Raw genomic sequence first — 25742 nt, 5'->3', positions numbered from 1 at the left:
GAAGATTATATGTATCAGAAAGTTGTACCAGCTTTTGTTCGAGAATAAATCAAAGACTATGGCTTAGACATATTGGGAGTTACTAGATTGAAAGGCTTTGAGCGTCGTGAGATTAACATTGATGAAGCATTTCGCTTACAATATTGTCAATGAGAATGAGAAGACAACATATGATTTGATAAAGGCATTATTAAACATGAATAAAAAGCTATCAACGTCAAATTCTTGATTCGTCAGTTATTTAATATGAAGATGCGATAAGGTGTTAGTGTTAAAGATCATGTGAACAAAATTTAATTATTTCCTGTCAATATTAGTTTTAGTGGATATTAAATTTGAGAATAAGTACAAGCCATATTGTTGCTACTTTCGTTGCCTAATAGTTGGTCAGGAATTGTCAGAGTAACAGCTAATACGTTTGGGACTACAAAATTAATCTTTCAAGGAATCATGGATTTAATCCTTAATGAGGATGTTCGTAGAAGGAATGTTGGATAATCAACATATTCCTTATTAAGAACTAAAAGTACAGGCAGAAGGTCTTAAAGAGGGCAAGGTTCTTGGCATGGGATATCAAAGTCCAAGAAATGAGGACAATCCAAAACTCGCAATGATATTACCTCTTGGAATTGGTGCAAGACACTCATCTTCTTTTCGTCCTCTGTTCAACTTCACAGGGGACCTCCTTCTCCTTGTCCTGGTTCGCTTTTCATAGGGAGAGAGACTTCTTTTCTTCTTTCGTTTCTGGTAAGTTTCATAGCAAGGAGATGCAGTTTCTTCTTTCCTCTTATTTTCGGTTCTAGCTCAGTTTCCTTGATTTAGGGTTTCAATCTGGGGTTTCTTTGCTGCGTTTTGATTCAGCCTTGGGGAGAACCATTTCTTCCTCTTTCCTATTTTTGGGTTTCTGCATTTTAATTTGCGTTTTAGATGTGGGTTTTCTGAAACTGGGAATTTGGGGTTCTTGATTCTGCGAATTAGGGTTTTAATTGTTCTCTGATTTTGGCGTTTCTATTTTGTTATGAGTTTTGTGAATTGAAATGCAAGGATTTCGTTTCAAATTATTTTTTTTGGGTTTATATCATTACAAGATGAACAACAGTTATTCAATGAAGTCCCAACGAAAGAAAAAAAAAACACTTCCTCAACCAACTACTAAAGAGGGAAGAACACTTTGAAACCCCAATTGTGATTCTTCTCTGTTCATAACGTAGATGACAAGATCTTTTCGATGATAAACTCAGTACCCTTCTATCACAAATGCCTAAATTTGCTTTCTTTCAGAAAATTCCTAATGGTATTAACATTAACATTTTCCCAATTATTATTGTAAACTCTATTTTCAGGTCACCCTCTAATTCACCTCTAATTCACTTTAAGGTCAATATTCTCACACAAGTTACTATAGTTTTCTGACAAACAATTAACTCTGTTTTTATTTAAGGGAAGGGATTTGATTAAAACAAATTTTATTAAACGAAACTGAAATTTTTTAAAAGATAAGACTAACTTAACACATTGTAGAAAAAACAATTAAATCTATCTAAATCTAACTTAAAAAAAAAACTCAAAATTTAAACATAAATATTAGAAACATAAATATTGGAAATATACAACCATTCTTATAATTCCTAGTTAGATTTCACAACTCCAGGAGAAGATTAATCAAAGTCGAAATTATCATGATTACAACTTTAAATTTTCAAGAGCAAAAGATACATTTTAAATAAATGGTCTCTTTTCCACTTAAGAATCTACATTTAGAATAATGGTTATACATCATCTTGTTACATTTTTCCTTATTAATTATCTTACATATTAAACATTAGAAGATGGTTTAAAATATTTTATAATTTCTTATGTGATAATACACTTAATTTTATATAGAATATTATAAACTTTAAGAAAACAAAAATCCATTCTTGCATTTAGTATGGAGTTGTAAAAATGGTTTTGCTGACTAAGTTGTGTTTGTGAACAACATCCATTCACCACTCCAATTCGAGAGATTTCCGAACACAACAGCGGCTTCACCACTATCAGCCACCATCAAACCATGGCGACCTGAAACTCGTTTCACAGAAATACCAGTAATTTTTCGGCAATCGCCACTTCAGACTTGAGCAATCGTCATATCCCGTTAGGGTTTGCAGACTCTCCATTGTGGAGCTTGCTTCAGGTGAATAATTTGCAAGTCTTGCTTTGTCCGCGCAATGATTAAGCTTTGTTCCCATAGAAAAAATATATTATCCAAATGGGTATTGTTTGCAAAAATGCACAGCACAAGTGAGGCAATTCAGGAGGTTGGAGAAGCGAGCGAGAGAGTGAGCAAGGTTATGATGACGTGTCCCACACTGGCACTTGACACTGCTCTTAATCAAACTGGAGTTAAAGTTTCCCCTGATTTAGTTGAAGATGTTCTCAGACGATTTGAGAATGCGGGCATGTCAGCATTTCGGTTCTTTGAGTGGGCAGAGAAGCAGAGAGGGTACTCGCACAGCATAAGGGCATATCACTTGATGATTGAATCTCTGGCTAAGATTAGACAGTACCAGATCGTGTGGGACCTTGTTAATGCCATGAGGAAAAAGGGCATGCTAAATGTGGAGACTTTTTGCATCATGATGAGAAAGTATGCTAGGGCTAACAAGGTCGACGAGGCTGTTTACACCTTTAATGTCATGGATAAGTACGATGTGGTCCCAAATCTTGCTGCATTTAATGGTTTGTTAAGTGCTTTGTGCAAGTCCAACAATGTGAGGAAGGCTCAGGAGATTTTTGATGCTATGAAGGGTCGATTTGAACCAGACGCGAAAACTTATAGCATTTTGCTGGAGGGGTGGGGAAAAGCTCCCAATCTTCCCCGGGCAAGGGAGGTTTTTGGAGAGATGGTTCGTGGTGGGTGTGATCCTGATGTTGTTACTTATGGTATAATGGTTGATGTTCTTTGCAAAGCAGGGAGGGTCGATGAAGCAGTTGAGGTTGTGAAGGAAATGGATGAGAGCAATTGCAGGCCTACATCTTTCATTTATAGTGTCCTGGTTCATACTTATGGAGTGGAGCACCGAATTGAAGATGCTATTGATACATTCCAGGAGATGGAGAGGAAGGGAATCAAGGCTGATGTTGTGGTTTATAATGCCTTGATTGGTGCCTTTTGTAAAGTAAATAAGTTTAAAAATGTGCACAGGGTCTTGCAGGAGATGGAGATCAATGGCGTTGCGCCGAATTCAAGGACCTGCAATGTTATCATAAGCAGTATGATTGGTCAGGGACAGACTGACAGAGCTTTTAGAGTTTTCCGCCGGATGATCAAGTTATGTGAACCGGATGCTGACACTTACACAATGATGATAAAAATGTTTTGTGAGAAAAATGATCTGGAAATGGCTCTGCGAATATGGAAGTTTATGAAGTCAAAACAATTTGTTCCAAGCATGCACACCTTTTCTGCCCTTGTCAAGGGGCTGTGTGAAAAAGGTGATGCCGCAAAAGCTTGTGTTGTGCTTGAAGAGATGATAGAGAAGGGAATTCGACCATCACGTATTACGTTTGGGAGGTTGAGACAGTTGCTTTTAAAGGAAGGGAGAGAAGATGTGCTCAAATTTCTTCATGAGAAAATGAATCTTCTTGTCAAGGAGCCTTTACATGATTAAAAAAGGTGAATGCAGTTGGCAACTAGAAACATATAGCAAGCTTTGAATACTATTTTGTTGTCAAAACAGTTTTGTAACCACAGTTTTGTATACTTGGGATCTGCCTATTATGTAATATAGAAATCAGACCGCTTAACTTACTGGTAGACTTTTTCCTTTACTTTTTCACTCTGATTTCTGTTATTATAATTTTTTATGTTGCTTCTTTTCATAAGATTTTCCTTTTCCTTTGGCAGATATGCGGATACTGCCAAGTCCTTCCCAAATATAAAATGCATTGATGATCAAACATTGTATGCCATGTCATTGCTGATGAGATCACAAGACCATTATCCACTAGATTTTCGAATGTGACATAATGATGTCCTGCATGTTATAGGGAAAACTTCCTCCAAAGTTAGAATATCTCTAAATTAGCATGGGTGTATTCACCCTTTGAATTTGAGTTAAGATTTGATGCTTCATGATTGATGAAGTTTTATTGGAAGTGAGCGGGGGTTAAAAGTATTTGCTTTGGATTTGTCCATAGTGAATTGGAAAATATCCTGATTATCATTTAGTGAAGAAAAACCTTGCGCTAGTGGCTGTTCATGATCTCTGACAAATCAATGATGTCACTTACCCTGCTGGTAAAGCTCCCTTTAAAACTTACTTTTATTGATCGCAGACTTAGAATGATATTCTTAGATTTTCAGTATGTTGTTTCTTTTGGCCTAAATTTTCAGCTGTTAAAATGCCATTTGAGGTGGGTCTGCATTTTATGATGTCACTTTGTTACTAGCTTATGTTGTATATAATTTAATAATGTTCTACATGATACAAATGTGTTAATTTTCTGCAAAACCGGAATCAAATTAAGCATTGTTATTGGGACTAGAAAAGTTATTATATTACACTTAGTTGGATTGATTTTAATCCTTGATTAAGATAAAGGTTGGTTGGAAGAAAAACTCAGTCAGTTGGGATCTTGGGAAGTGGCTTTGATGTTAGATGTGCGGAAGTCCCGGCTTTGCAGTGAGGCTAAAAGTTGGAGCCAATTAGAACCATTGAAAAATAGATTGAACCAAAATTACTTGCCTACTTCTGTCTAATTTCTCATACTCGTTTGTATTTTTGCTCAACAACTTTTAAAGGAAGGAAAAGTTGAAAATAAGACTTATTTTATTATTCTCAAATCATAAAAAATACATTCTCATACCCTCTATTTGTAATAATCTAGTTCTCCTAAAAAGGAAAATAGGGAAACTAGGAAAACTAGAAAAAAATAAAATAAAATAAAAGATTATGTGATGGAAGCAACTCCAAGCTTCAAGAACGAAGCAGCTTCTTGGACAGAATGACGCAGCGGACTGGTTGGATGAATGGCAAACGGAGGTGCACACCAGGTGTTCGATGGAAAGTTTGGTGCGGTTTTGGAGGTGTGTTTGCAGTGTTTCTAGCTCAGACAGCCTTCCAAGGGGGAAGGAAGCTAGAGATAAGTGTGCTAAGAAGGCACAAGTCAATGAACTTGAAAGAAGAAGTGGCTGGAACCAATTCAACAGCATTTCACTATATCAATTCAAGTTGCTTTTACAAGAATGAGAAGCTCTCTTTTATAGAGTAAGAGAAGCCTCTGAAATGTGCTAAAGAAGCTATTCAAACGTGCATAGACTACCAGCTGAAGATGTTTCACGTGGGAAATGTGCTTTAGATGAAGGAGATGCATGGTTTGAATGTGTTTCACGTGGAAAATATGGGCCACGGCTGGAATGTGCTCCACATGTGCATGGTTGATTATTTTGCACATGGAAAGTGTTGAAAATGTGCTCCAATGTGAAGGCTTCACGGTTTGGCTGCAACATGTACTTCTACTTGCCTCATTTTCTCTCTTTTGCTGGTTTAAGCTTCCTAGTATGGATGCTCATGGATTCCTACCTACAAAACAAGATAAAGATATTTAGTTAAAGAAGAACATGCTAAGACTTTAGAAAGAAAAGATTAAGTCCTTTATTCAACTTCCCTTTCTTGGTCTTTTAGAGTAAAGTTGATACTTCTTTGGATGGGAAGTCCCTAAAGGGGTTGCCATCATTCCCTCCCTCTTTAAAAACGATTTGTCCTCAAATCGGGAAGAAAGAAAGAAGCACAACTTTGGTTTTTATGTTCCTCCGGGATCAAAAATATATCTACAAAAGATTGCAAAAATGAGTATGAAGAAGATGTAAACAAAGATAAGAAGACAATAGAAAAGTCTTGTATTTTTGAAAAAGATTTTCAGAAATTTAGGCTTGGAAAAATGGAAAATTCCATAGTCCCAAGTTATTGGATTTTTATCTTGAGTTACTTGTTTACACAAAGGTAACATTAACTCAAGGTTTGAATTGCCATGTTTTGAAAAGGATTGCACAGAATATTGGATGGCAATTGATTTAAAAGAAAAATGAATAATGGAAGAGTGCACAATAAATGGAAAAGAAGTAAAGAATGAGAACCCTTCCCTTTTAGGTTCCATGGTGATGTTAAGAGTAGGAGTTGCCAGCATTAGCAAGAGCTCCTTCTCTTTACTTTCCTCTGCTTTCTTCTTTTCTTCTTCTCTTTTCTTTTCCTCTTTCCTTCTCTCTTCTTCTTTTTTCTCTCTTTCCTGTCTCTCTTCTTCCTTTCTCTCTTCTTCTTTTCTCTCTCTATTTCTTCTCTCTGCTTCTTCTCTCTCTCTTTCTTGTCTCTCAACATCTCTTTTTAACTTTAATTCTATTTGCTTAGCTTGCAGCTCCTTAAGATTAATCTCAAATTCTAGTTCTCTAATAAGGAAACCATTGTCATTTAAGCTTTCAAGAAATGTTTTTCCATCTTGAATGTAAGCTCTCAACAATTGTAGGTTTCTCTTAATAGTTGAAGGCACAAACTCTTTTCTCATGCAAGATTTTAATTCAGACCAATTATGAATGGGAGATTTTCTACCTATCCTAACATGATATTGTCTCTCATCCCACCACTCTCTTGCATGCTTTTCAAATCTAGATGTGTAGAGACTAAGGACATAAGATTCATTATTGCTAGAATGGAAATAGGATTCAGGTTTACTTTTTCTAGCAATAAATGGATGTATGTCATTAATGTCCTTTTCCCAAGCTAGGTATATTAAAGCACCAATATCCGCACCAAAGAATGGAATATTTGCCCTAGCTTGTTTATACAATTCACCCTCAATCCGATCAAATTCATGAAAGGAACAAGTCCTTCTTCTAGCTTCATCAAGTTTTCTTTTAATTTCTTTGAAACTAATGGATTTATCAAAACTAGAAGACCAAGAGGACCTATTTGAACAAGAAGACGGATAAGAAGTATAACAAGACATCAAAAACTTTTTTTTTGATTTTTTTGTGAAGGATTTCTAGAAAGATTCTAGAGGTAAAATGAACCAAATAGCTCCCAGGAAGGAGAGGTGAGTCACAAATGGACAAGCTTAAGAACCTTGTCCTTCCTAGCCAGAGTGTCTTTGGTTGTTTCTTACCTTAGTGTCTAGGTAGAAATCTTTCAAAACTTTTTAAATGCAAGAAAGCTATGAACCTAGAAACCAAAAGAAGGTTTATCTATATGAAACGCGCTCCTATGTATCACGGAGACTTAAAACATAAAAGTCAAGCAAGCAAAGTAAAGGAAAACAATGCAAATGGAAAATGCTATGCGGTCCTAAGTGAAAGTGCAAGTGACACTTTGAGTCCCTTGACACACTTTCACACTAAGAAGTGGAAACTAAGCTATTACAATGTTTGATGGTGCACTTGGAATTGCTTGAAAAGCATTTTTCCAAGTCACTTTAAATTGAAAATGAACACAAAATGGAAACAAATTACAAAGGTTCCGTGATACCAAGCCAAATTTACAATGCAATGTTGGTACAATGAAATAAAGCCAAGTGTGGCTGCTAGTTCAGATTGGTTGAAGACCAAAGGTGATGTGTTTTTGCTGCTGAAATGGTTGCTGGACCAGCAATGTTAAAGTGCTCTTGGAGTCCAAGCTTGAAGCCCTTTTAACACCTCATCCACTTCCTAAGATGCTACCCTCTTGGAGCAAGGAATCTGAGGTAAAACAGCTGCACCAATTCGTCACAGCACCCAAAACAAACACCAAACCAGTCAACAACAAATCAGCTGCTGCACCAGGATTTAATTTTCGCAGAACAGATTTTGGGCACAAATTAGAAGGCAAACAAGTTGAATTCAAGTGAATTTAAGCTTTGAAACACAGGAGGGACACTAAAGGAACCTAGGAGAGGAACTAGAACGGATTAAACAAGCAAGAAAAAACTCAAAACAGTAATGAAATTGTGTGCTTCGAAACTGTTTGATAAAATTCGAAACTGTTTGATGAAATGCCACAAAGAACATCAAATTTTGTGGTTTCTGGTTTTTGACCTTTCAAATCTGGATTGCAGGGTTTAAATTGCTTTTTATGATTGCTATACACTTGGATAAGCAAATAAATGTATTTGGAAACTTAAACCCAGCTTTTGCCAATCCAAAGATGAAAAGTAGAATATGGCTAATGCCAAACAGCACACAAAAAAGGCATTCTGCACCAGAAAAATGGTTTGAAAATGGTGCTTTGAGATGCAAAAATGAGTTTGAGTGATGCTAATGGTCAAATGACACTTCAAGGAAGTTTGTATCATCAAATGGAAGATGTTTAAACACTGAAACAGTAAGGAATCATACTGCAACTGAAATTCACTAGTTCACTTCCAAATTTAGGTAAAATTAATGGTTTAGGAAGTGATTTTTCATATCAGCTCAAATTTGACCAAATGCACAGTGCACACAAGTTTGGAATGGCAAAATACACTTTCAAAAATGGTTAAACTGCACTGAAACAACCAGAGTCATCAAATCACCTCTGCTGTAGCCAAAAATGCAACAAAATAGGGTGGTGTAAAGAAGAAATCTGCATATAGGCTTCTCAAGAACCATTTGAACAGTGCACACAAGTTGAAAATGACAAAATACACTTGTTCAATTGTTCATAATGCATAGAAACAGCCAGCAGCTTTGTATGACAGTAGCAGTTGCCAAAATTCAAGAAAATTGGACCAAAACTGCATCAGATTTTGAAAGCATGGAAATGACAATTTGAAAGCACACACAATGACTCTAGGAAAGTCCTAACACTAGATCTAACTGCAGAATATCAGCTAGAAGAATTTTAAACACCTAAGACACATCAAAGACAACAATCACGGTGAAAAAGATTGAATGAAAACTGTGACAGCACTTGAAACCAGATTTTTGAGGAACTCAACTATGCTTATTGCATTGTAGTGATTAATACTGGTTGGCACTGCCTAGAACATGTTTAACATCACCAAATAAACCTGTTCAAAGCTTTAGATGCAAAGAAATCTAGACAAAACAGATTGCACGTGATAAAACCAGAGAAGCAAATGTGATGCAGATTTGTGATTACAGAATCATGTGTGGACTGATTTAGCACATATAATCAAGGCTAGACATTGTGTCATTGCCTTATATGATTCATCTATGGCTACACATGCACTGGGACTCAAATTAAACGAAAAATTTACAGCAGAACAGATTCAAACGCATGCTGACAGAAGTTAAAACTGCACATAGGCACATGACATTGGACAAAACTAGAAAATGACTTTGAAAGCTGGAATGAACTCAAACAAAGGATTTTCACCGTTTAAAATGATGATTAAAAACTAAGAAACATTGAATGGAATCAAACATCCACAGCAAACACGAAATCAAACCATAGAAGTGAGAAAAAAAAATTCAAACAGTGACAACTCTGGAACAACACATGACAAAAGTGAGATATGACTGAAAAAGTGACGTATCTCTTGGAGACTTGCATGGAGAACCTGGCTCTTGATGCCAAATGATGGAAGCAACTCCAAGCTTCAAGAACGAAGCAGCTTCTTGGACAGAATGACGCAGCGGACTGGTTGGATGAATGGCAAACGGAGGTGCACACCAGGTGTTTGATGGAAAGTTTGGTGCGGTTTTGGAGGTGTGTTTGCAGTGTTTCTAGCTCAGACAGCCTTCCAAGGGGGAAGGAAGCTAGAGATAAGTGTGCTAAGAAGGCACAAGTCAATGAACTTGAAAGAAGAAGTGGCTGGAACCAATTCAACAGCATTTCACTATATCAATTCAAGTTGCTTTTACAAGAATGAGAAGCTCTCTTTTATAGAGTAAGAGAAGCCTCTGAAATGTGCTAAAGAAGCTATTCAAACGTGCATAGACTACCAGCTGAAGATGTTTCACGTGGGAAATGTGCTTTAGATGAAGGAGATGCATGGTTTGAATGTGTTTCACGTGGAAAATATGGGCCACGGCTGGAATGTGCTCCACATGTGCATGGTTGATTATTTTGCACATGGAAAGTGTTGAAAATGTGCTCCAATGTGAAGGCTTCACGGTTTGGCTGCAACATGTACTTCTACTTGCCTCATTTTCTCTCTTTTGCTGGTTTAAGCTTCCTAGTATGGATGCTCATGGATTCCTACCTACAAAACAAGATAAAGATATTTAGTTAAAGAAGAACATGCTAAGACTTTAGAAAGAAAAGATTAAGTCCTTTATTCAACTTCCCTTTCTTGGTCTTTTAGAGTAAAGTTGATACTTCTTTGGATGGGAAGTCCCTAAAGGGGTTGCCATCATTATGTATCTATTTCCTCTAATTAGGAAGATTCTAAAGATATTATCTCAAATTACAACACTCCCTCTCAAGTTGGTAAATGAATAGCAATCATTCCCAACTTGCCTACAAGATCTTGAAATCTACCCGGAGGAAGCCCTTTTGTAAAAATATCTGCCATTTGAAGTTCGGTAGGAACATGAGTTGTAATCACAAAGCCTCTGTCAAGATTATCTTTGATGAAATGTCTGTCAATTTCAATGTGTTTGGTTCTGTCATGCTGTACTGGATTATGGACTATGCTAATAGCATACTTATTGTCACGGTGTAGTTGCACCGGGTTCTCCACTTTGACTTTAAGATCATCCAAAATGATTTTCATCCAGAGTCCTTCACACATTCCTTGAGCAAGGGCTCGAAATTCAGCTTCTGCACTAGAACGTGATACTCTATCTTGCTTTTTGCTTCTCCATGTTACCATACTATCTACAAGAAATACACAATACCCAGAAGTAGATTTTCTGTCAGTAATAGAACCTGCATAGTCAGCATCAGTATATATCTTCATAGTCAATGTGTCTTCTCTTTTGAATAATAGCCCCTTTCCTAGACTTGACTTCAAGTATTGGAGAATTTTGTCAACTGCTTGCATGTGTCTCTTGGATCATGCATAAATTGACTCACTACACTAACTGCATAAGCAATGTCTGGTCTTGTGTGTGATAGATAAATCAATTTCCCCACCAATCTCTGATATTGGGCCTTCTCTACAGGAGCACTTTCTTCACTTCCAATTCTGTGATTCTGTTCTATAGGAACTGTTGAGGTTCTACATCCTAGCTTTTCTGTTTCTTTGAGGAGATCAAGAACATATTTCCTTTGGGAGATAAAAATTCCGTTCTTGGAGTAGGCAACCTTTATTCCAAGAAAATATTTGAGTTTTCCTAGGTCTTTCATTTCAAATAGAGCTGCCAATGTTTCTTTTAATGCCAATTTTTCTGTTTCATCATCTCCTGCAATAATCATATCATCCACATAGACAAGCAATAGAGTGAGTTTACCTGTAGAAGAGTGCTTTATGAATAGAGTATGATCTCCTTGGCTTTGTCTGTATCCCAAGGAAACCATTGCTTTTGTAAATTTTCCAAACCATGCTCTAGGGGATTGCTTAAGACCATACAATGCTTTCTTCAAGAGGCATACCTTGTTTCTTTCATTTTTCACTTCAAAACCTGGGGGAATCTCCATGTACACTTCCTCATCTAGATTTCCATGAAGAAAGGCATTCTTTACATCCAGCTGGTGTAAGTCCCATCCAAAATGGGCAGCCAAAGCGAGAATAACTCGAACTGTATTCATCTTTGCCACCGGGGCAAATGTCTCCTCATAATCAATCCCATATGTTTGGGTATATCCTTTTGCCACCAATCTAGCTTTATATCTTTCTATTGTCCCATCTGCCTTATGTTTCACTGAATATCCATCTACACCCTACTGCCTTCTTGTCTCTTGGCTTATCAACAATCTCCCAAGTTGAATTTCTTTCTAATGCATTCATCTCTTCTTTCATGGCTTGATTCCAATGTTCAAGTTTCATGGCCTCCTGGATTGAGGTAGGAATTTTTGTGGCATCAATGGTAGCAATAAAACTTCTATGCTTATCAGAGAGATTGTTAGTGCAAACATACTGAGAAATAGGATATTTAGCACATGATCTTCTTCCCTTTCTCAATGCAATGGGTAAATCCTCAGTAATACTTACGGGTAAATCCTCAGTAATACTTACCTTCTCCTCATTGATATCTTCAGGGATCCTCGCCTCTTTAGTAGACAATTTTTCTTGCTCGAGAGTCGAAGTGGGTTGTTCTCTTCTTTCATATTTTTTGCCAAAAAATCTGTCTTCTTCCTCTTCTTCCTCACTGTGGACTTTGGTAGCTTCATTGCTTAAGTCTTGGGCATCCTGCAAAGACAAACATGGTAAAGACAAGAAGGAGAGTTCATCCACTTCAAGCGCTTTCTCCCCCTGAAGTGGTGGACTGACATAAAAGGATTGTGTTTCATGAAAGGTGACATCCATGGTGATAAAGACACGATGACTTTGAGGATGATAACATTTGTACCCTTTTTTATTAGAAGGATACCCAATAAAGACACATTTAAGAGCTCTGGGATCTAATTTACCACGATTAGGATGATGAGAGTGAACAAAAACAACATATCCAAAGACTCGACTAGGTAGACTCGTTAGTAGGGAACAAGAAGGAAGAAAAGACAATAGAGACTCTATAGGACTAATGCCATTTAAGATACGAGTGGATAACCTGTTGATGAGATATGTTGTAGTTAACACAGCTTCTTCCCGATAATTTTTTGGAACAGACATTTGAAAAAGAAGAGCTCTAGTTACTTCAAGAAGATGACAATTCTTTCTTTCTACAACCCCATTTTATTGAGGGGTGTTAACACAAGTTAGTTTTTGAAAAATACCATTATGAGACAAAAAATTGAAAAATTCATGATTCACATATTTAGTATCATTATCAGACCTGATTCTTTTGATATTTTTTCTACATTGATTTTGGACAAGATGGAAAAAATTAACAAAAATTTGAAAAACTTCGGATTTATTTTTAATAAGGTATGTCCACGTGACACGGATACAATTGTCAATAAAGGTAACGAACCATTTGGCTCCGAAAATAGAATCTATGACCAAACCCCAAACATCAGAGTGAATTAAATCAAATGGAGAAATACTCTTTTTGTGACTAATAGGATAATATGCACGATGATGTTTTGACAATTGACAAATATCACATTTAAAAGATTCAATAGACTCTCTGGTAAACAAATGGGGAAACAAGGACTTGATAAGACTAAATGAAGGATGCCCAAACCTTTGATGATGTAACCATATTTGATATCTTGCCCACGTCTCAGATGTATCTTGTTGACTCATGATTTTTGTGTTGCTTTGGTCATTAAACACTAAAAAATACAACCCACTCTACTCCTTAGCAGTTAAAATTGTCTTTCCCGTGGCAAGGTCCTGAAAAACACAATAAGTTGGAAAAAATGTTACTGAACAATTTAAATCCTTTGGGTTTTTGCACAGAGATAAGACTATTAGCTAATTGAGGAACATGTAAAACATCCTTTAATACAATAGATGAGTTCAAAATTATATTCCCAGAGCCGCATATAGGTATACCCTGACCATTCACAACTGTAATAAGTTGTTCTTTATTTCTTTTACCATATGAGTCGAAGGACATACTGAAAGGTGTCATATGATCAGTTGCACCCGAATCAAGGATCCAAATACCTTGAGACACATGATCAACAATATTGAGGCAAATCTTACCTTTTATGGACAGAGTACATGATCCAAAGGGCTTACTCATTGATTCATCCATTGTTTTCAAAGGAATAATTTTTACTTCAGACATCCCGTAGAATGCAACCAGGAGTCTCCAAGACGATGACGGCGTATGAGTCACACCGAGAAAAAAGGAGCAGAACTTAAAACTCAGATCTACTCAAATATAGGTCAAACAGGATCATCACCAACCCTAAAAACAGACTCAAGAGGCTCCGGCGACTCTTTTGTGGCGGCGACGGCGAGTGGGTCACACCGAGAATAAAAGAGCAAAACTTAAAATTCAGATCTACTCAAATACAGCCAAAAAGAGTCGTCACCGACCCTAGGAACAGACTCAGGGGGCTCCGGCGACCCTGTCTGTGGAGACGGCGGCGAGTGGGTCTCGCCGGAGGTGGGCGCGTGGGCTACACGCGGTGGCGGCTCCTCTCACGGAGCGACTTCAGGCGTTGTGATCGCCGGTGTTGGGCGCACTTTTCTGCCCTATTAACGACCCCAACCGGCGACGGCGGCAGCGGCGGTGGTCGGACAGCAGCGGCGGTGCGACTTGTTGCAGCGGAATCGAGCCCCAAAATCAGGAGCTCTGACACCAAGCTGAAAATAAGACTTATTTTATTATTCTCAAATCATAAAAAATACATTTTCATACCCTCTATTTGTAATAATTTAGTTCTCCTAAAAAGGAAAATGGGGAAACTAGGAAAACTAGAAAAAAATAAAATAAAATAAAAGATTATGTATCTATTTCCTCTAATTAAGAAGATTCTAAAGATATTATCTCAAATTACAACAGGAAACTTATATGGTTGGGCCATATTCCGTTTGATTTGCTGTAGTTAACCACTGCAATGTGCATCGGCTACTGGTTTAAATTTGCAATGAAGCCAATTACAAAAAAGACAAATGAGGACAATATAGAGACAGCTAGAAATAGGTCACATGGCAGCTGAAATGATGAAAAAATAAGGAAAATCCCACAACCCAAAATAATTAACATACGGTTCAAGGACTATGTGTGTGAGACAAATATAGTAAAGGTCAAGCTGATGGTGGAGAGAAAAAGGATTGGGCAGAACCTTCCTCTCCCGTGTGGTTCATTCTTGTTTTCCTATGTTCATCTTTGTTGCTATGTAATATACTCATAGTAGTGTTTGTTTTCTTATAAGAAACCCATTTCCAGGAAATAATGCAATTACTCCTTTTTTCCATATAGCTCTCTCTTACTCATTTTTATTGGTATCGTTGTTAGATTGGTGCTTTCATTTATTATGGCGGAAAATATGCTCATGAAAGACTTGTCTTCGATGTGAAGCGTTTGACGGACATGATGAAAGCTCGTGACAAGGGTTACTCTACTTGTTTCAAAACCATAAAATCAACAATGGAGGAGGATGCTAAAACGTGCTCTGTAGGTGGACTCTAGCTCTTCAAACCCACCCTTTCAAGTTTGCAATGTTAAACTGGTTTTTTTTTCTCGTTTTGATGGATTTGATGTTCTCCAATGGATATTTAAGGCCGAGTAATATGTTTACTATTATCATCCACTTGATGCACAACAATTGACCATAGTGATGATACATTTCGATAAAGACGTTGTGGTTCCAGATGATTCACGATGGAATGCTTTTCAATCATAACTTGTGTTCACTAGAGATCTAGAATCAGAGTTTGGACACTCTCCTTATGAAGGCTCTCGATCAAATTTGTTCAAACTTACTCAAATTAGTTTCGTACTAGAATATTATACTGAATTCATAACTTTTATTATCGCAACATTAATCTGGAATTTTCATGTTTTGATGGATTTGATGTTCTCCAATGGATCTTTAAGGTTGAACAATATTTTGATCATTACCCGAGAATGGGTTCTCTCACATGTGATGAAATTTTTTTCTCCAACTTATAGGTGTGCAAATAAGCAATACTTGTATTTGAAAGAGGATGGTAATACTGACATTCAGCCTTATCTGCTGGACATCTCAGAAATTTTGTTTGTATAGGAGCGTCACTTATCATATAATGCCTTAAAAGGGCCAGTCTTCTCTAATAAGTACTTTGAGGTTCCAAGGATCTATCAAGAGTACGTGGGTGCAAGTCTTACTTGATAGTGACAGCTTGGATAATTTGTTTATAAACCAAGATTGCTCAGTGTTTAAAATTGCTAGTTAAGCCCATACCTAATTTCCAATTATTAGTTGGGAATTACAATGTTCTTGTAGTTAAAGGGTTGATTGAGGAGCTAGAAATAACTTTCGATGATGCACATCTAGGACTTCGACTAGCTATTTTTCTTCGGTCTTTGGTGACTATCAAGGGCAGTAAACATGTTCAAGAGCACTTAGGCTAATGGGAGGGATTGAATAACACACAAACAGGATCACACTGCATTAGAAATTGCATTTTCATAATTCATGAGGACAAGATTATTCTTAATGGAGAAGGACATATAATGAAGTACAAAAGAGACAAATGAGGAGAATATGGGACAACTAGTCACAGTCACCTGACAGCTGATAAAATGATGAAAAAAAATAAAAAAACAGTCCACACTCCAAATAATCTACTTACGATTTAAATGAGTATGTGTGATGAGTAAAATAGCACAAAGGTCAAATTGGTTGTAAAGGGAAAAGAGAGAAAAAATTATTCTTCCTCTCTCGGTTGGTTCATTCATGTTTTTCTCTGTTTATCTTTGCTGCTCATTCTTGTTTTCCTCAGTTCATCTATGTTGCTCATTCTTATTTTCCTCAGATGTGCAGGTTTTCTTTGTGCAGATTAGAGAGGTTGCTAAACACGAGATCTAGATGTTTAATATTTGTTAGAAAAAAAAAATATCCATGCGAAAGTTTTTACATTGTAAAATTTGTTTTACTAATATCCAAACGAGAAATTCGGGACGGTTTCAATTTTTGAAGTTCAATTTCCTTAAATTTTAATTTCCATTAAATCCATAAATGACTCATCTAAACACGAATCTCTGGGGATACACACCACACCAGCTGAGTGTGTAAACTCAGTCTATGCCACTTCAAAGGAGGTGGAGAGTTCTTTCTCGCTCGAGTTGCTAGGGGCTAAAAATATACATGAACTCAGACCAAAGTTCATCTTAGATAGAATTCCAAGATCCTGCCACAGTCAAGTAACACTGACTGATTTTGGCATTCCATTCTTGGCAATATCAGATAATAGTGTAAATGGCACACTTGTCAGGGAACAAAATCCAGAACCATTCGATATATATGAAGTTGGATCCATCAGAAGTTTAAATCCCTCGTAACTCATTATTTGATGAATTAAACAAGCCTACCTGTGAAAAATATGTCTGATCGGTTTTTCGTTAGAAACAGATCGTTCAAATCATATATCATTGAAATTGTACAAAGAAATGTCATACAAACTTAAAACACTCTTCTTATAACTTATGATGATACTAGGGTTATAAAACTAATACTACTGGGGAAAATTTTCTAAAGATGCCTTTATAGGAAGCATACATATGCTTAAGCTCTTCCACTTTGCTTTTTAGTCCTGATGTCGCTTGTTGAGACTGCAGACCCAGAAACCTTGTTAACCTCGTACAACAATCCAGCCGAGAACAGGAAACTGCATTTGTGCAAATATGAAGACATCACCAACGAGTTCATATGAAAATATGAAAATGATGCATTTTAATGGTGTTTAAATACTTAAGAATGACAATACTTTGCTACACTAGCCATTATGTTGTTGAGTTTTGGATATGATTTCCTCTTTACAAGCCAGACCACGATAATGACAATACTTTGCTACACTAGGCCATCATTAATTGCTAATATATTCTTCGTAAGAATCCTTTTTGTTTCATTAAAAAAGGTGTACCCTCTGAAATAGAAACATCCTTATGATTTTTTGCAATTTGCAAGCATATATTAAGCAGCTAAAAATAATGCACACACTCAAGAAAGTTATAAAATATGAAAAGCGATTTTCTCGAAATATGTTAAATAGAACGTGCACATTTCTATTTAAGTAGTTGATCTATCTTTTCTTAATAAAAGAGTCATGCACCAATAAGTTGTTGAGGTCGTATGATTGACTAACTAGGCTTTAAGAAGGTTTGCCAGCAATATTATACTCAATTATCAGCAGTTTGATTATTCTAAAACAAGAGGTATGACTGGCTTTTGAATGTGTCCCCGCCTCATACTCTATTAAATACATCACATACTGCACCTCTCAGTGAGGTTCTCATTCATTCATAAGGCAAAAGAGGATTGGAGGAGCATACCATGTAGTGATGCAAACTCGGTGAACAGTGCTTGCAGCAATCAGAGCAACTGCTTCTGCTACTATGACTGAAAAATAAAAATTAACTATCTTCAATTTGCATAAACATAAAACGCAATATTGGAAGTTGTTTCTAGAGACACAAATCCTTAAAGGTGACCTAGAGAATAAAATTTGCAGTTATTGTTATTGCTAAAGACAAAATGTATATGAAAAATAATTTCGCCATTAACACACCAAATATAGATAGATTAATAGAGAAAAAAACTCGGGATAAAAATTTAATAGTTTAAGATACTTGCGAAATTTTTTTATGGAAAAATCTAGTAATCATACAGTTTCTTTTTTTACATGTGTATGTACTCGAGCGAATAAACTTTTTTATACCGTCAAACTTACTATACTATATTATGAGACCAATAGTATGTAATACTGCAGATGTTCACAAAAAAGGTATCACAATTTATAATATGGTACTTGTCTGGGACAAAATTGTCTCTTATGACATCTTCGTTTCTTTATAAAAAATTGATATCTATCTTTAGCTCTCTGTAAATGCTGGTATAATCTCGTTTGCCTTCTATAAATATGGCAGAATAATATAGTCTGCATGTGTAAAACCGTCATGCAGAAAGCTTTCCACAAAACAATAGGCTTGGACTTCTTTTCATAATGAAAGAGCGAACGTATTATGGCAGAGAAAGGAAAGCATATTCATAAAAACTGGTGGAAACTAATAGTACTAATGCATAAAAGAGTGTACACTTAAGTCACTAACAAATAAGTGCTTTAATCTTAAGTAGTATGCCTCAATGTTCAACATCACAACATTGGAAGCTACAAACAGTATTCATTCTGTTAAATTGATTTTAAATTCCTTTACTATAAAATGATACCATTTATCATATTCAAATTTCAAAATTAAATGTGTACTTACCAGCACCCCAACCAGTTCTTGCACCAATTGTTTCCTGCAAATTTCCAATGAACTGGAAACACAAATATAAGTACCTTAAATTACCTTGAAAGATTTGTCCTCTATGGAATTATTGGAAGAATAATGAGTAGAAACTAATTAAGAGAAACTACACGGATAAATATAAAAATTCACATCTTTCTCATTAAAATAGGTCACCTTGCTTTTCACAAATTAGAAGGATTGTATAAAACCAGGGAAGTATATGTGTGTGTGTGTACACATATATGAATTATAATGTATGTTCAAATAATAGTATCGAAAGGGATGCAATGGGAAAGGATACGTGATAAACATTCTTTATTTTTTGATGTCACGAATAACTATTAATTTTCATTCCTTCTACCATATGATATTATTATTCAGAAAATAACATAATATTATCGGCATATAAAACTTTGAAGACGAGAAAATGTGCACAGATTATGACCGAAGAGAAAGAAATCAAGAAACGGATTCAGAACTCACAGTTAGGAGCACAAGAAATAGGAGGGAGCTGATGAATCCTCCGAGTATGGTGAACAGTTCTGATGATGCTAGTTTCCCACGGTACATTTCTTGAAGTGAGAGAATGACTGTGAAAAGAAGAAAGGAATACAGCATGGAACTCCCAGATCCCGCCATGGCCTTCTCATTGCAAGTTAAGCAACAACGAACACAGAAACAATTGTGAGAATAGCACGAAAAAAAATCACTATCACCTGTCACTCAGTTGCAAACGGAAATAGCGCATAAGTATATAAACTACCATATACCAAAATTAAAACAAAGACTTGCCATGTGTCTAGCAGCCACATATCTCTAGAGCTACAAGTATAATCCACTAAAACATACTCTACTTAAATTTAGTTAAATGTTAACTTTAAGTCAAATGAATCCATGACAGAACATTCTTTTCAACACTATACGAGACAAGTCAAGCTCAATTAGTTTTAAACGATTAAACCACCAAATTTATTTTCAAAGTATTACCTTTACCTTTGATCCTTTCTCTTAAGCACTCCTTAAAGTGTAAATAACTACTTTAGTTCAGGAAGTAAGAAAAATCATGATAAGTAGTATCCTAAATACTAAAAAAGCCTAAAATTGATTCTCAAATTCTATTATAAATCACCTTAGGACTAAAATATTACTTTAGAAACCACTTATGCGAGAGGATGATAGTTGAAGGACGAAATTGGCAGTTTATAAACTTTAAAACATGCAGCATAAGCACACTCTCTAAGCCGAAAGTAAACAAAGAAGCCACTGTGTTAAAGAAGAGTCATCTATGATACGAAGAATGCTACTCAACAACCACGCAAAGCATACAGAAACCTGAATGCCAGATTTCGCTTACAAGCAGCTGAAGCTACGAAGTTCGCGAACAACAAAAGTCAATAACCTAAGTTCAACGGATCTAACAATGTTATAAAGGCACACCGATCCCAAATGTACAATAACTTCCCAAAAACCCTAACTCCGAGCTACGTAAGCCGAGTTTCATCAAATCCTAACAAAAATTCGCCATTCAAACAAGCAGAACAGAAGCATCAAGGAATTAAAGATCTAACCAATCCACTTAATTCCCTCTACGTCTCACATTTTTCACACAAAATCAAAAAGGGAATGACAGAAGCGAAGACGAAGAGCACACCTCAGATCGGAAGCAGCGGTTTCAGTTCAGATCTCCAGCAACACGAGATCGTCGTTTTAATGAACGCACGAGATAAATACTTGAGGGCAATTTAGGAATTGGCTCCTATATAATTCAGCCAGTGGTTTTTAATAGCTATTTTTTCCACAAAAATAATATTTAAGAGTTTTTTTAGATATTAATTTTTCCCCAAGAGTCAGGTCAGCAGGGTAACGTACAACTGAAGTTTGTGATAAATGCGTCATAATAGACGTAAAAAACAAAAACAGAACCCATATAACAAACGACACCGTTTTAAAATAATTAGTTTCTGGTGTTGTAATTAAGTTACTAACTTCGCTTACCACCGCCGGCAATGGAGCTGCCGGAGTGCCCGGTGTGTCTTCAATCCTTCGACGACCGCGACGCAATTCCTCGGGTCTTGTCATGTGGACACTCCGTTTGCGAAGCTTGTCTCGCGGAGCTTCCGCAACGGTACCCGAATACTATTCGGTGCCCCGCTTGCACCCAACTCGTGAAGTATCCTTCTCAACAAGGTCCTTCTTCTCTTCCCAAAAACATCGACCTCCTCAGAATCTCGCTCCAACACTCCCCTTCTTCTTCTAATCATTCCCACAAACACAACCAACGGTCCACCGTCAATTCTTGTAACGATCACTCTTCGTTCTGGTCCCCTGAGTTCTATGATGTATGGAAGAATTGGATTCTTCCGCTCGACGCTGTTTTAACTGATGACCATTGTCTTGGTCGGTTCAGTTCGTCCAAGGGTAGGGTTTGTTTCGGAGTTAACCGATGCGTGAGTCTCGCTCCGATTGCTTGTTTCTCTCCTAGGGATGACTCTAAGTTTAGGTTTAGCTATGTTGCATGGGTGATTAAGTGTTTGGAGGGGATGAGCGAGGCTGCGAGAGAGGAGTTAGCATGGATTCTTGAAGCTTCCGTGAGACAGAGGAGGGTGTGTCGGGTTTTTGGGTTGTGGAGTGAAGGGGTGGAGGGACCTCTGTATATGGTGTGTGAGAGGCAAAGTGGTAATCTTTTAGACAAGTTTGGTGAATTGGGAAATGGGTTTGTTGGTGGGAATGAGGGTGGTTTGGAGTTGGACAGTGGTGGGATTTTTAATTTTTTAATGATTGGAAGGGGTATATGTGAAGCTGTGCTTTCTTTGCATTTGGAAGGTTTAGTTGCTGGTTGTTTGGGGCTTTCTTGTTTCTCTTTTGATGAGCTCGGTGGGATTTGTGTTGATTTGAATGAGGTATTGGGGATGGGAAGGCGGTTGCATGCTGTTTCCGGTAAACATGAGAAAGAAGCAATGTCTAAAGATTGCTTGGAAAATGAGATTTTTGTAAGTCCTGAGGTTTTGTATGAGTTGTTGCACATGAGGAGATCTGCTCGAGATAGTGGCCATTCGAGATATCCAATTGGGTATGGCTCAGATGTATGGTCATTGGCCCGTGTACTGCTATGGCTTCTTATTGGAAATGTGCTGCCTCGGAATACCTTGGAAATGAATGAAGAGAGTGATGGTGATAGCACAGCTAGTTATGTGTGTTGGGTGGAGAAAGTTTGTTCTGTGTTGGAAGACAAACTAGGCTCTGAGTATCTGTCACTGGGGAAGATTCTTTGCAAATGTCTGGACGTCAATCCAGTAAACCGTCCAGATGTGGTAGATGTAAGGAACTGCATTCAGGATATGTTAGTCAAACCTCAATTTGAATTTCTGGGCAACTTAGAGGTCACAGTAAGTAAGGACAGTACAGGTCGCTGTTTGGTTCTAGGGGAGCTATCTCTGTTGCCTAAGGAATGGTCTGACGAACCAAGCGAGCATGAGTTGCGGGAGAAACAAATTGATGGTCATCCAAATTTTGTTCAAGATGGCCAAGACAAGTCTGACGAGTACTCTGCTGCTGGTTTATCTGGGGGCTTAACTGAACTCAAAGATCTGCGAAGCCATCTTGATTGTGTCAGTGGATTGGCTGTTGGAGGTCTGAATTCTAAGTTTATGTTCCTACTAATCATATCTCGTGCTACCGTTCTTTGAATGTTTGGGTGACAATATCCTCAAGACTAGTTATGGGTGATAAATAAGTTATCTGATAATTGACACTTGGCATGGGTTTCATTGTTTGAAGGCCAGTTGAATGTGAGGCTTTTCAATTGATTTGGTCATAGTTTCTCATGCTTTCTGTGCATTGCATTAAAATAGTTTGAAACCACATGGTTTAATGAAACTTATAAACTAAGCTCTTATTCAGTATCTGGATTTAGGCCGCTTCATCTATGCAATTATACATTTCATTGTACGTTTCTGATCCGTTAGAAGATGTGGTGATTATGCAATGCAGAACTATATTTCGTTCTAAATGAGTATTTGTTTAGTTTTGCAGGCGGGTATTTATTCAGCTCCTCATTTGACAAAACTGTTCGCGTATGGTCCTTGCAGGTACCAATTTTAAAACAAAATGATGTGTCACCATTCTAGTGGGCACATTCCAAATAGCACGATCTCATTTATAATCTTGACGAGGATCCCTTCCTTGTTGTTTCAGTAAATGCAACAGAATTAGAAATATGTTTTGATATTTTCTGATAAATAGAGTTCTTCAGGGTTCTTTCCCTCCTGTGACTCCATTAGTGGATACTTTCTGATAAATATTTAGTCAGAATATTAATAGCTAAATAAATAAGAGAAGAGAGAGCAAAATGGTTGGGATATTCTTTTTTTTTTCACTTGTTATTTGCTGGCTTCAAAAACTAAAACTTGCATTCACAGCCTAACTACGTAGGTCTGCTCAAGTGGAATTTCAATATTAGAATTCTAACTTATAAGAGAAATTGCTTCTGCAATACTTCCTTCAGATGCTCGTAGACTCTTCCTACTTTGTGCTATTTAAAATTGTTGCATTCTTTGTCTTACATGGATAGATAAAAAAAACCATCTTGGATGCTAGATTGTCATGCAACATCAAAGCATGATTTATGATGATTACAAAGTTTGAAGGGCTGGGATATTTTAATATAGATTACTGTGGTTGTTTTGTACAAGCTGTTTCACGGACTCTCAGATATAATGAGATTTTCTCATTTACTATAAATTTATGTAGGACCTTTCTCATTTACACACATTTAGAGGTCATGAGAATAAAGTCATGGCTCTAGTTTATCTAGATGAAGAAGAACCATTGTGCATAAGTGGTGACAGTGGAGGGGGCATATTTATTTGGGGAATTGCTGCCCCTCTTAGGCAAGATCCCTTAAGGAAATGGAATGAGAACAAGGATTGGCGTTTTAGTGGTATACACTCCTTGGCTGTTTCCAAAAATCATTCTATTTACACTGGAAGCGGAGATAGAACAATCAAAGCTTGGTCATTAAAGGTTAGTCTTTAACTTTCTTTGATTACTTGTTTGCTGCCAAAAATAGAAACTTCATTGTAAATGCGTTCTTTGGGTTTCTATAACATTTCCCAGGATGAAACTTTGATATGCACAATGACTGGTCATAGATCCGTAGTTTCCACACTTGCTGTTTGTGATGAGGTTCTTTACAGTGGTAGTTGGGATGGTACAGTTCGGTTGTGGAGTCTAAATGACCACTGTCCATTGACAGTTCTGGGGGAAGATACGCTTGCAGATATGAGGTCTATCATGGCTATTACTGTAGATAGGCATTTGCTTGTTGCAGCACATGAGAATGGATGCATAAAGGTTTCTTATTTTTCCATATTTTTTGCCTTTTGAAGATTAATGATGAATTTTGTAGCCCACTTGAAGTCAAATATGGACTTGACGCACACAATTAACTCCAGTCAATATTGTTTAACATCTCTTTTATCATTTGTTTGTTTAGGTCTGGAGGAATGATGTGTTCATGAATTCCAAAACATTGCATAATGGGTCCATTATTGCAATGAGTATGCAGGGAAAATGTCTTTATACAGGAGGTTGGGACAAAAATGTTAATATACAGGTAGAAATGCAAAATCTTGTGCTCTGTCTACGAAATTACAATGCAATTTGCTCAGCTTATGATATTTTATTTAATATTATTTATTCAAATAGCATAGAAATTCATTATAGAAGTTAGTGAATTGTAGGAATTATCTGGAGACGAGTTTGAACTGGATGTCAAACCATATGGATCCATTCCACACAGTTCTGTTGTTACAGCTATATTATACAGCCAGGGAAAACTGTACGTCGGATATGCTGACAAGTCTATTAAGGTATTTATTCACTTCATCCAATTATTTTAAATTTTTAAATTCAGGCTCGACGACGTGTATTTAAGAGAGTTAATTTAAGTGTTGCTTTAATAAAATATTTGATATAAAAGAAGTCACACCTCACAGCCCCTAAATTTTGTTCATTTTAATTACACATTTCCCCTTGCACACTTGTTTATTTGTCTATCTAAATGGAAAAGAGAGAATAATTCAGCCTGGAGCCATTTAGAGATTGCTCTTTTCTCCCCACTCAATAGAAGAGAGTGCTTATTCTAAACCATGCCAATTGAATTCTATAGGCAGATATGATCAACCGGGAAATATTGTCCTTTCACTCTCAATTATTTGGCAACATGACTTCTTATTGTGTTCTGAAAGGAAAGTCAATGTCTGACAAACATCTATGGAGTGCAAGACACTACCATCTGATATAATGGTTGACTTGTTATCACTGCATTTCTGTCTTTTTATTATGCTTGTGAATTTTTAACACTCAACGCCTATTGTTGATTTGGTTCCTCCAGGTTTATCAGTAAATAGTAAGAGTTAATTGGGTGCATCTGCTCAACTCCTGGTTTGACTGCTCAAGTTGCAGCCATTTCTTTTTCTTAAATTATGCATCATCCTTGTGATGATAGGTTTTCGGGTGACATTTTCGACACAGATGCAGATAGTGTGATCCAAGTGATACTGAAAGGTGTTCTGTACATATTATAAACTATTTCTTTATCGGGCTTGATTCTTAAGGTTTGTATATAACTTGAAAATGTTGCAGTCTATACTTAATGTAATATATACCATAGTAAGAAAATTAGTTCAGATTCAGGACACATGACAAGTTTCAGTGCAGATTTTTGCACCAATTAGCTCTACTTTTTCTTTTTCCTTTTTTGGTACAAAATGATTTCGTCTTGTTGGTTTTTATAAATGTTTTTAGAACTAAACCTGTCAAACTACTGAATCCAGATTTAAATTTTCAA

The 25742-nt window shown here is 36.7% G+C and overlaps 4 protein-coding genes across 10 annotated transcripts; 2 read left to right on the top strand and 2 right to left on the bottom strand.

Annotated features, from left to right (window-relative positions):
- The first annotated feature begins 357 nt into the window (after positions 1–357).
- APPR6 (Tetratricopeptide repeat (TPR)-like superfamily protein) lies at positions 358–15469 on the top strand. 5 transcript variants are annotated; one of them, XM_088106781.1, is made up of 5 exons: positions 360–747; positions 2006–2176; positions 2279–3658; positions 3890–4282; positions 14915–15469. In XM_088106781.1, the coding sequence occupies exon 3, from the start codon at positions 2334–2336 to the stop codon at positions 3651–3653; it is 1320 nt and encodes a 439-aa protein (XP_087962907.1). In that variant the 5' UTR covers positions 360–747; positions 2006–2176; positions 2279–2333; the 3' UTR covers positions 3654–3658; positions 3890–4282; positions 14915–15469. The 5 variants fall into 5 exon arrangements, with proteins under 5 accessions (XP_087962905.1, XP_087962906.1, XP_087962904.1 ...); XM_088106779.1 differs by having other exon boundaries at positions 358–747; positions 2006–3796; XM_088106780.1 differs by having other exon boundaries at positions 359–747; positions 2006–3658; positions 14978–15469.
- On the bottom strand, positions 4289–6984 carry LOC148203976 (uncharacterized). Its single transcript, XM_088106782.1, has one exon. The coding sequence runs from the start codon at positions 6982–6984 to the stop codon at positions 5788–5790; it is 1197 nt and encodes a 398-aa protein (XP_087962908.1). The 3' UTR covers positions 4289–5787.
- Positions 15470–16975: 1506 nt separating the features above from the next.
- On the bottom strand, positions 16976–20683 carry LOC124830867 (keratinocyte-associated-like protein). Of its 2 annotated transcripts, none has more exons than XM_047304719.2 (5): positions 20544–20683; positions 19376–19534; positions 18869–18920; positions 17933–17999; positions 16976–17268 (listed from the first exon to the last, which is right to left on the bottom strand). In XM_047304719.2, exons 2-5 carry the CDS (start codon positions 19529–19531, stop codon positions 17166–17168), a joined length of 378 nt encoding a protein of 125 aa, XP_047160675.1. In that variant the 5' UTR covers positions 19532–19534; positions 20544–20683; the 3' UTR covers positions 16976–17165. The 2 variants fall into 2 exon arrangements, with proteins under 2 accessions (XP_047160675.1, XP_087962902.1); XM_088106776.1 differs by having other exon boundaries at positions 20461–20557.
- A 73-nt stretch (positions 20684–20756) lies between these two features.
- LOC148203975 (zinc ion binding protein) lies at positions 20757–25592 on the top strand. 2 transcript variants are annotated; one of them, XM_088106774.1, is made up of 7 exons: positions 20757–22522; positions 22925–22980; positions 23642–23914; positions 24008–24244; positions 24387–24506; positions 24634–24762; positions 25287–25592. In XM_088106774.1, exons 1-7 carry the CDS (start codon positions 20899–20901, stop codon positions 25296–25298), a joined length of 2451 nt encoding a protein of 816 aa, XP_087962900.1. In that variant the 5' UTR covers positions 20757–20898; the 3' UTR covers positions 25299–25592. The 2 variants fall into 2 exon arrangements, with proteins under 2 accessions (XP_087962900.1, XP_087962901.1); XM_088106775.1 differs by lacking the exon at positions 25287–25592 and having other exon boundaries at positions 24624–24762.
- Positions 25593–25742: the final 150 nt, after the last annotated feature.

The sequence above is a fragment of the Vigna umbellata genome, chromosome 2, assembly GCF_029865625.1.
Source record: "Vigna umbellata cultivar VRB3 chromosome 2, Vumbellata_1.0, whole genome shotgun sequence".
Lineage (NCBI taxonomy): Eukaryota > Viridiplantae > Streptophyta > Magnoliopsida > Fabales > Fabaceae > Vigna > Vigna umbellata.
The sequence above is the reverse complement of the archived record's forward strand: the minus strand, read 5'-3'. Positions and strand labels throughout refer to the sequence as shown.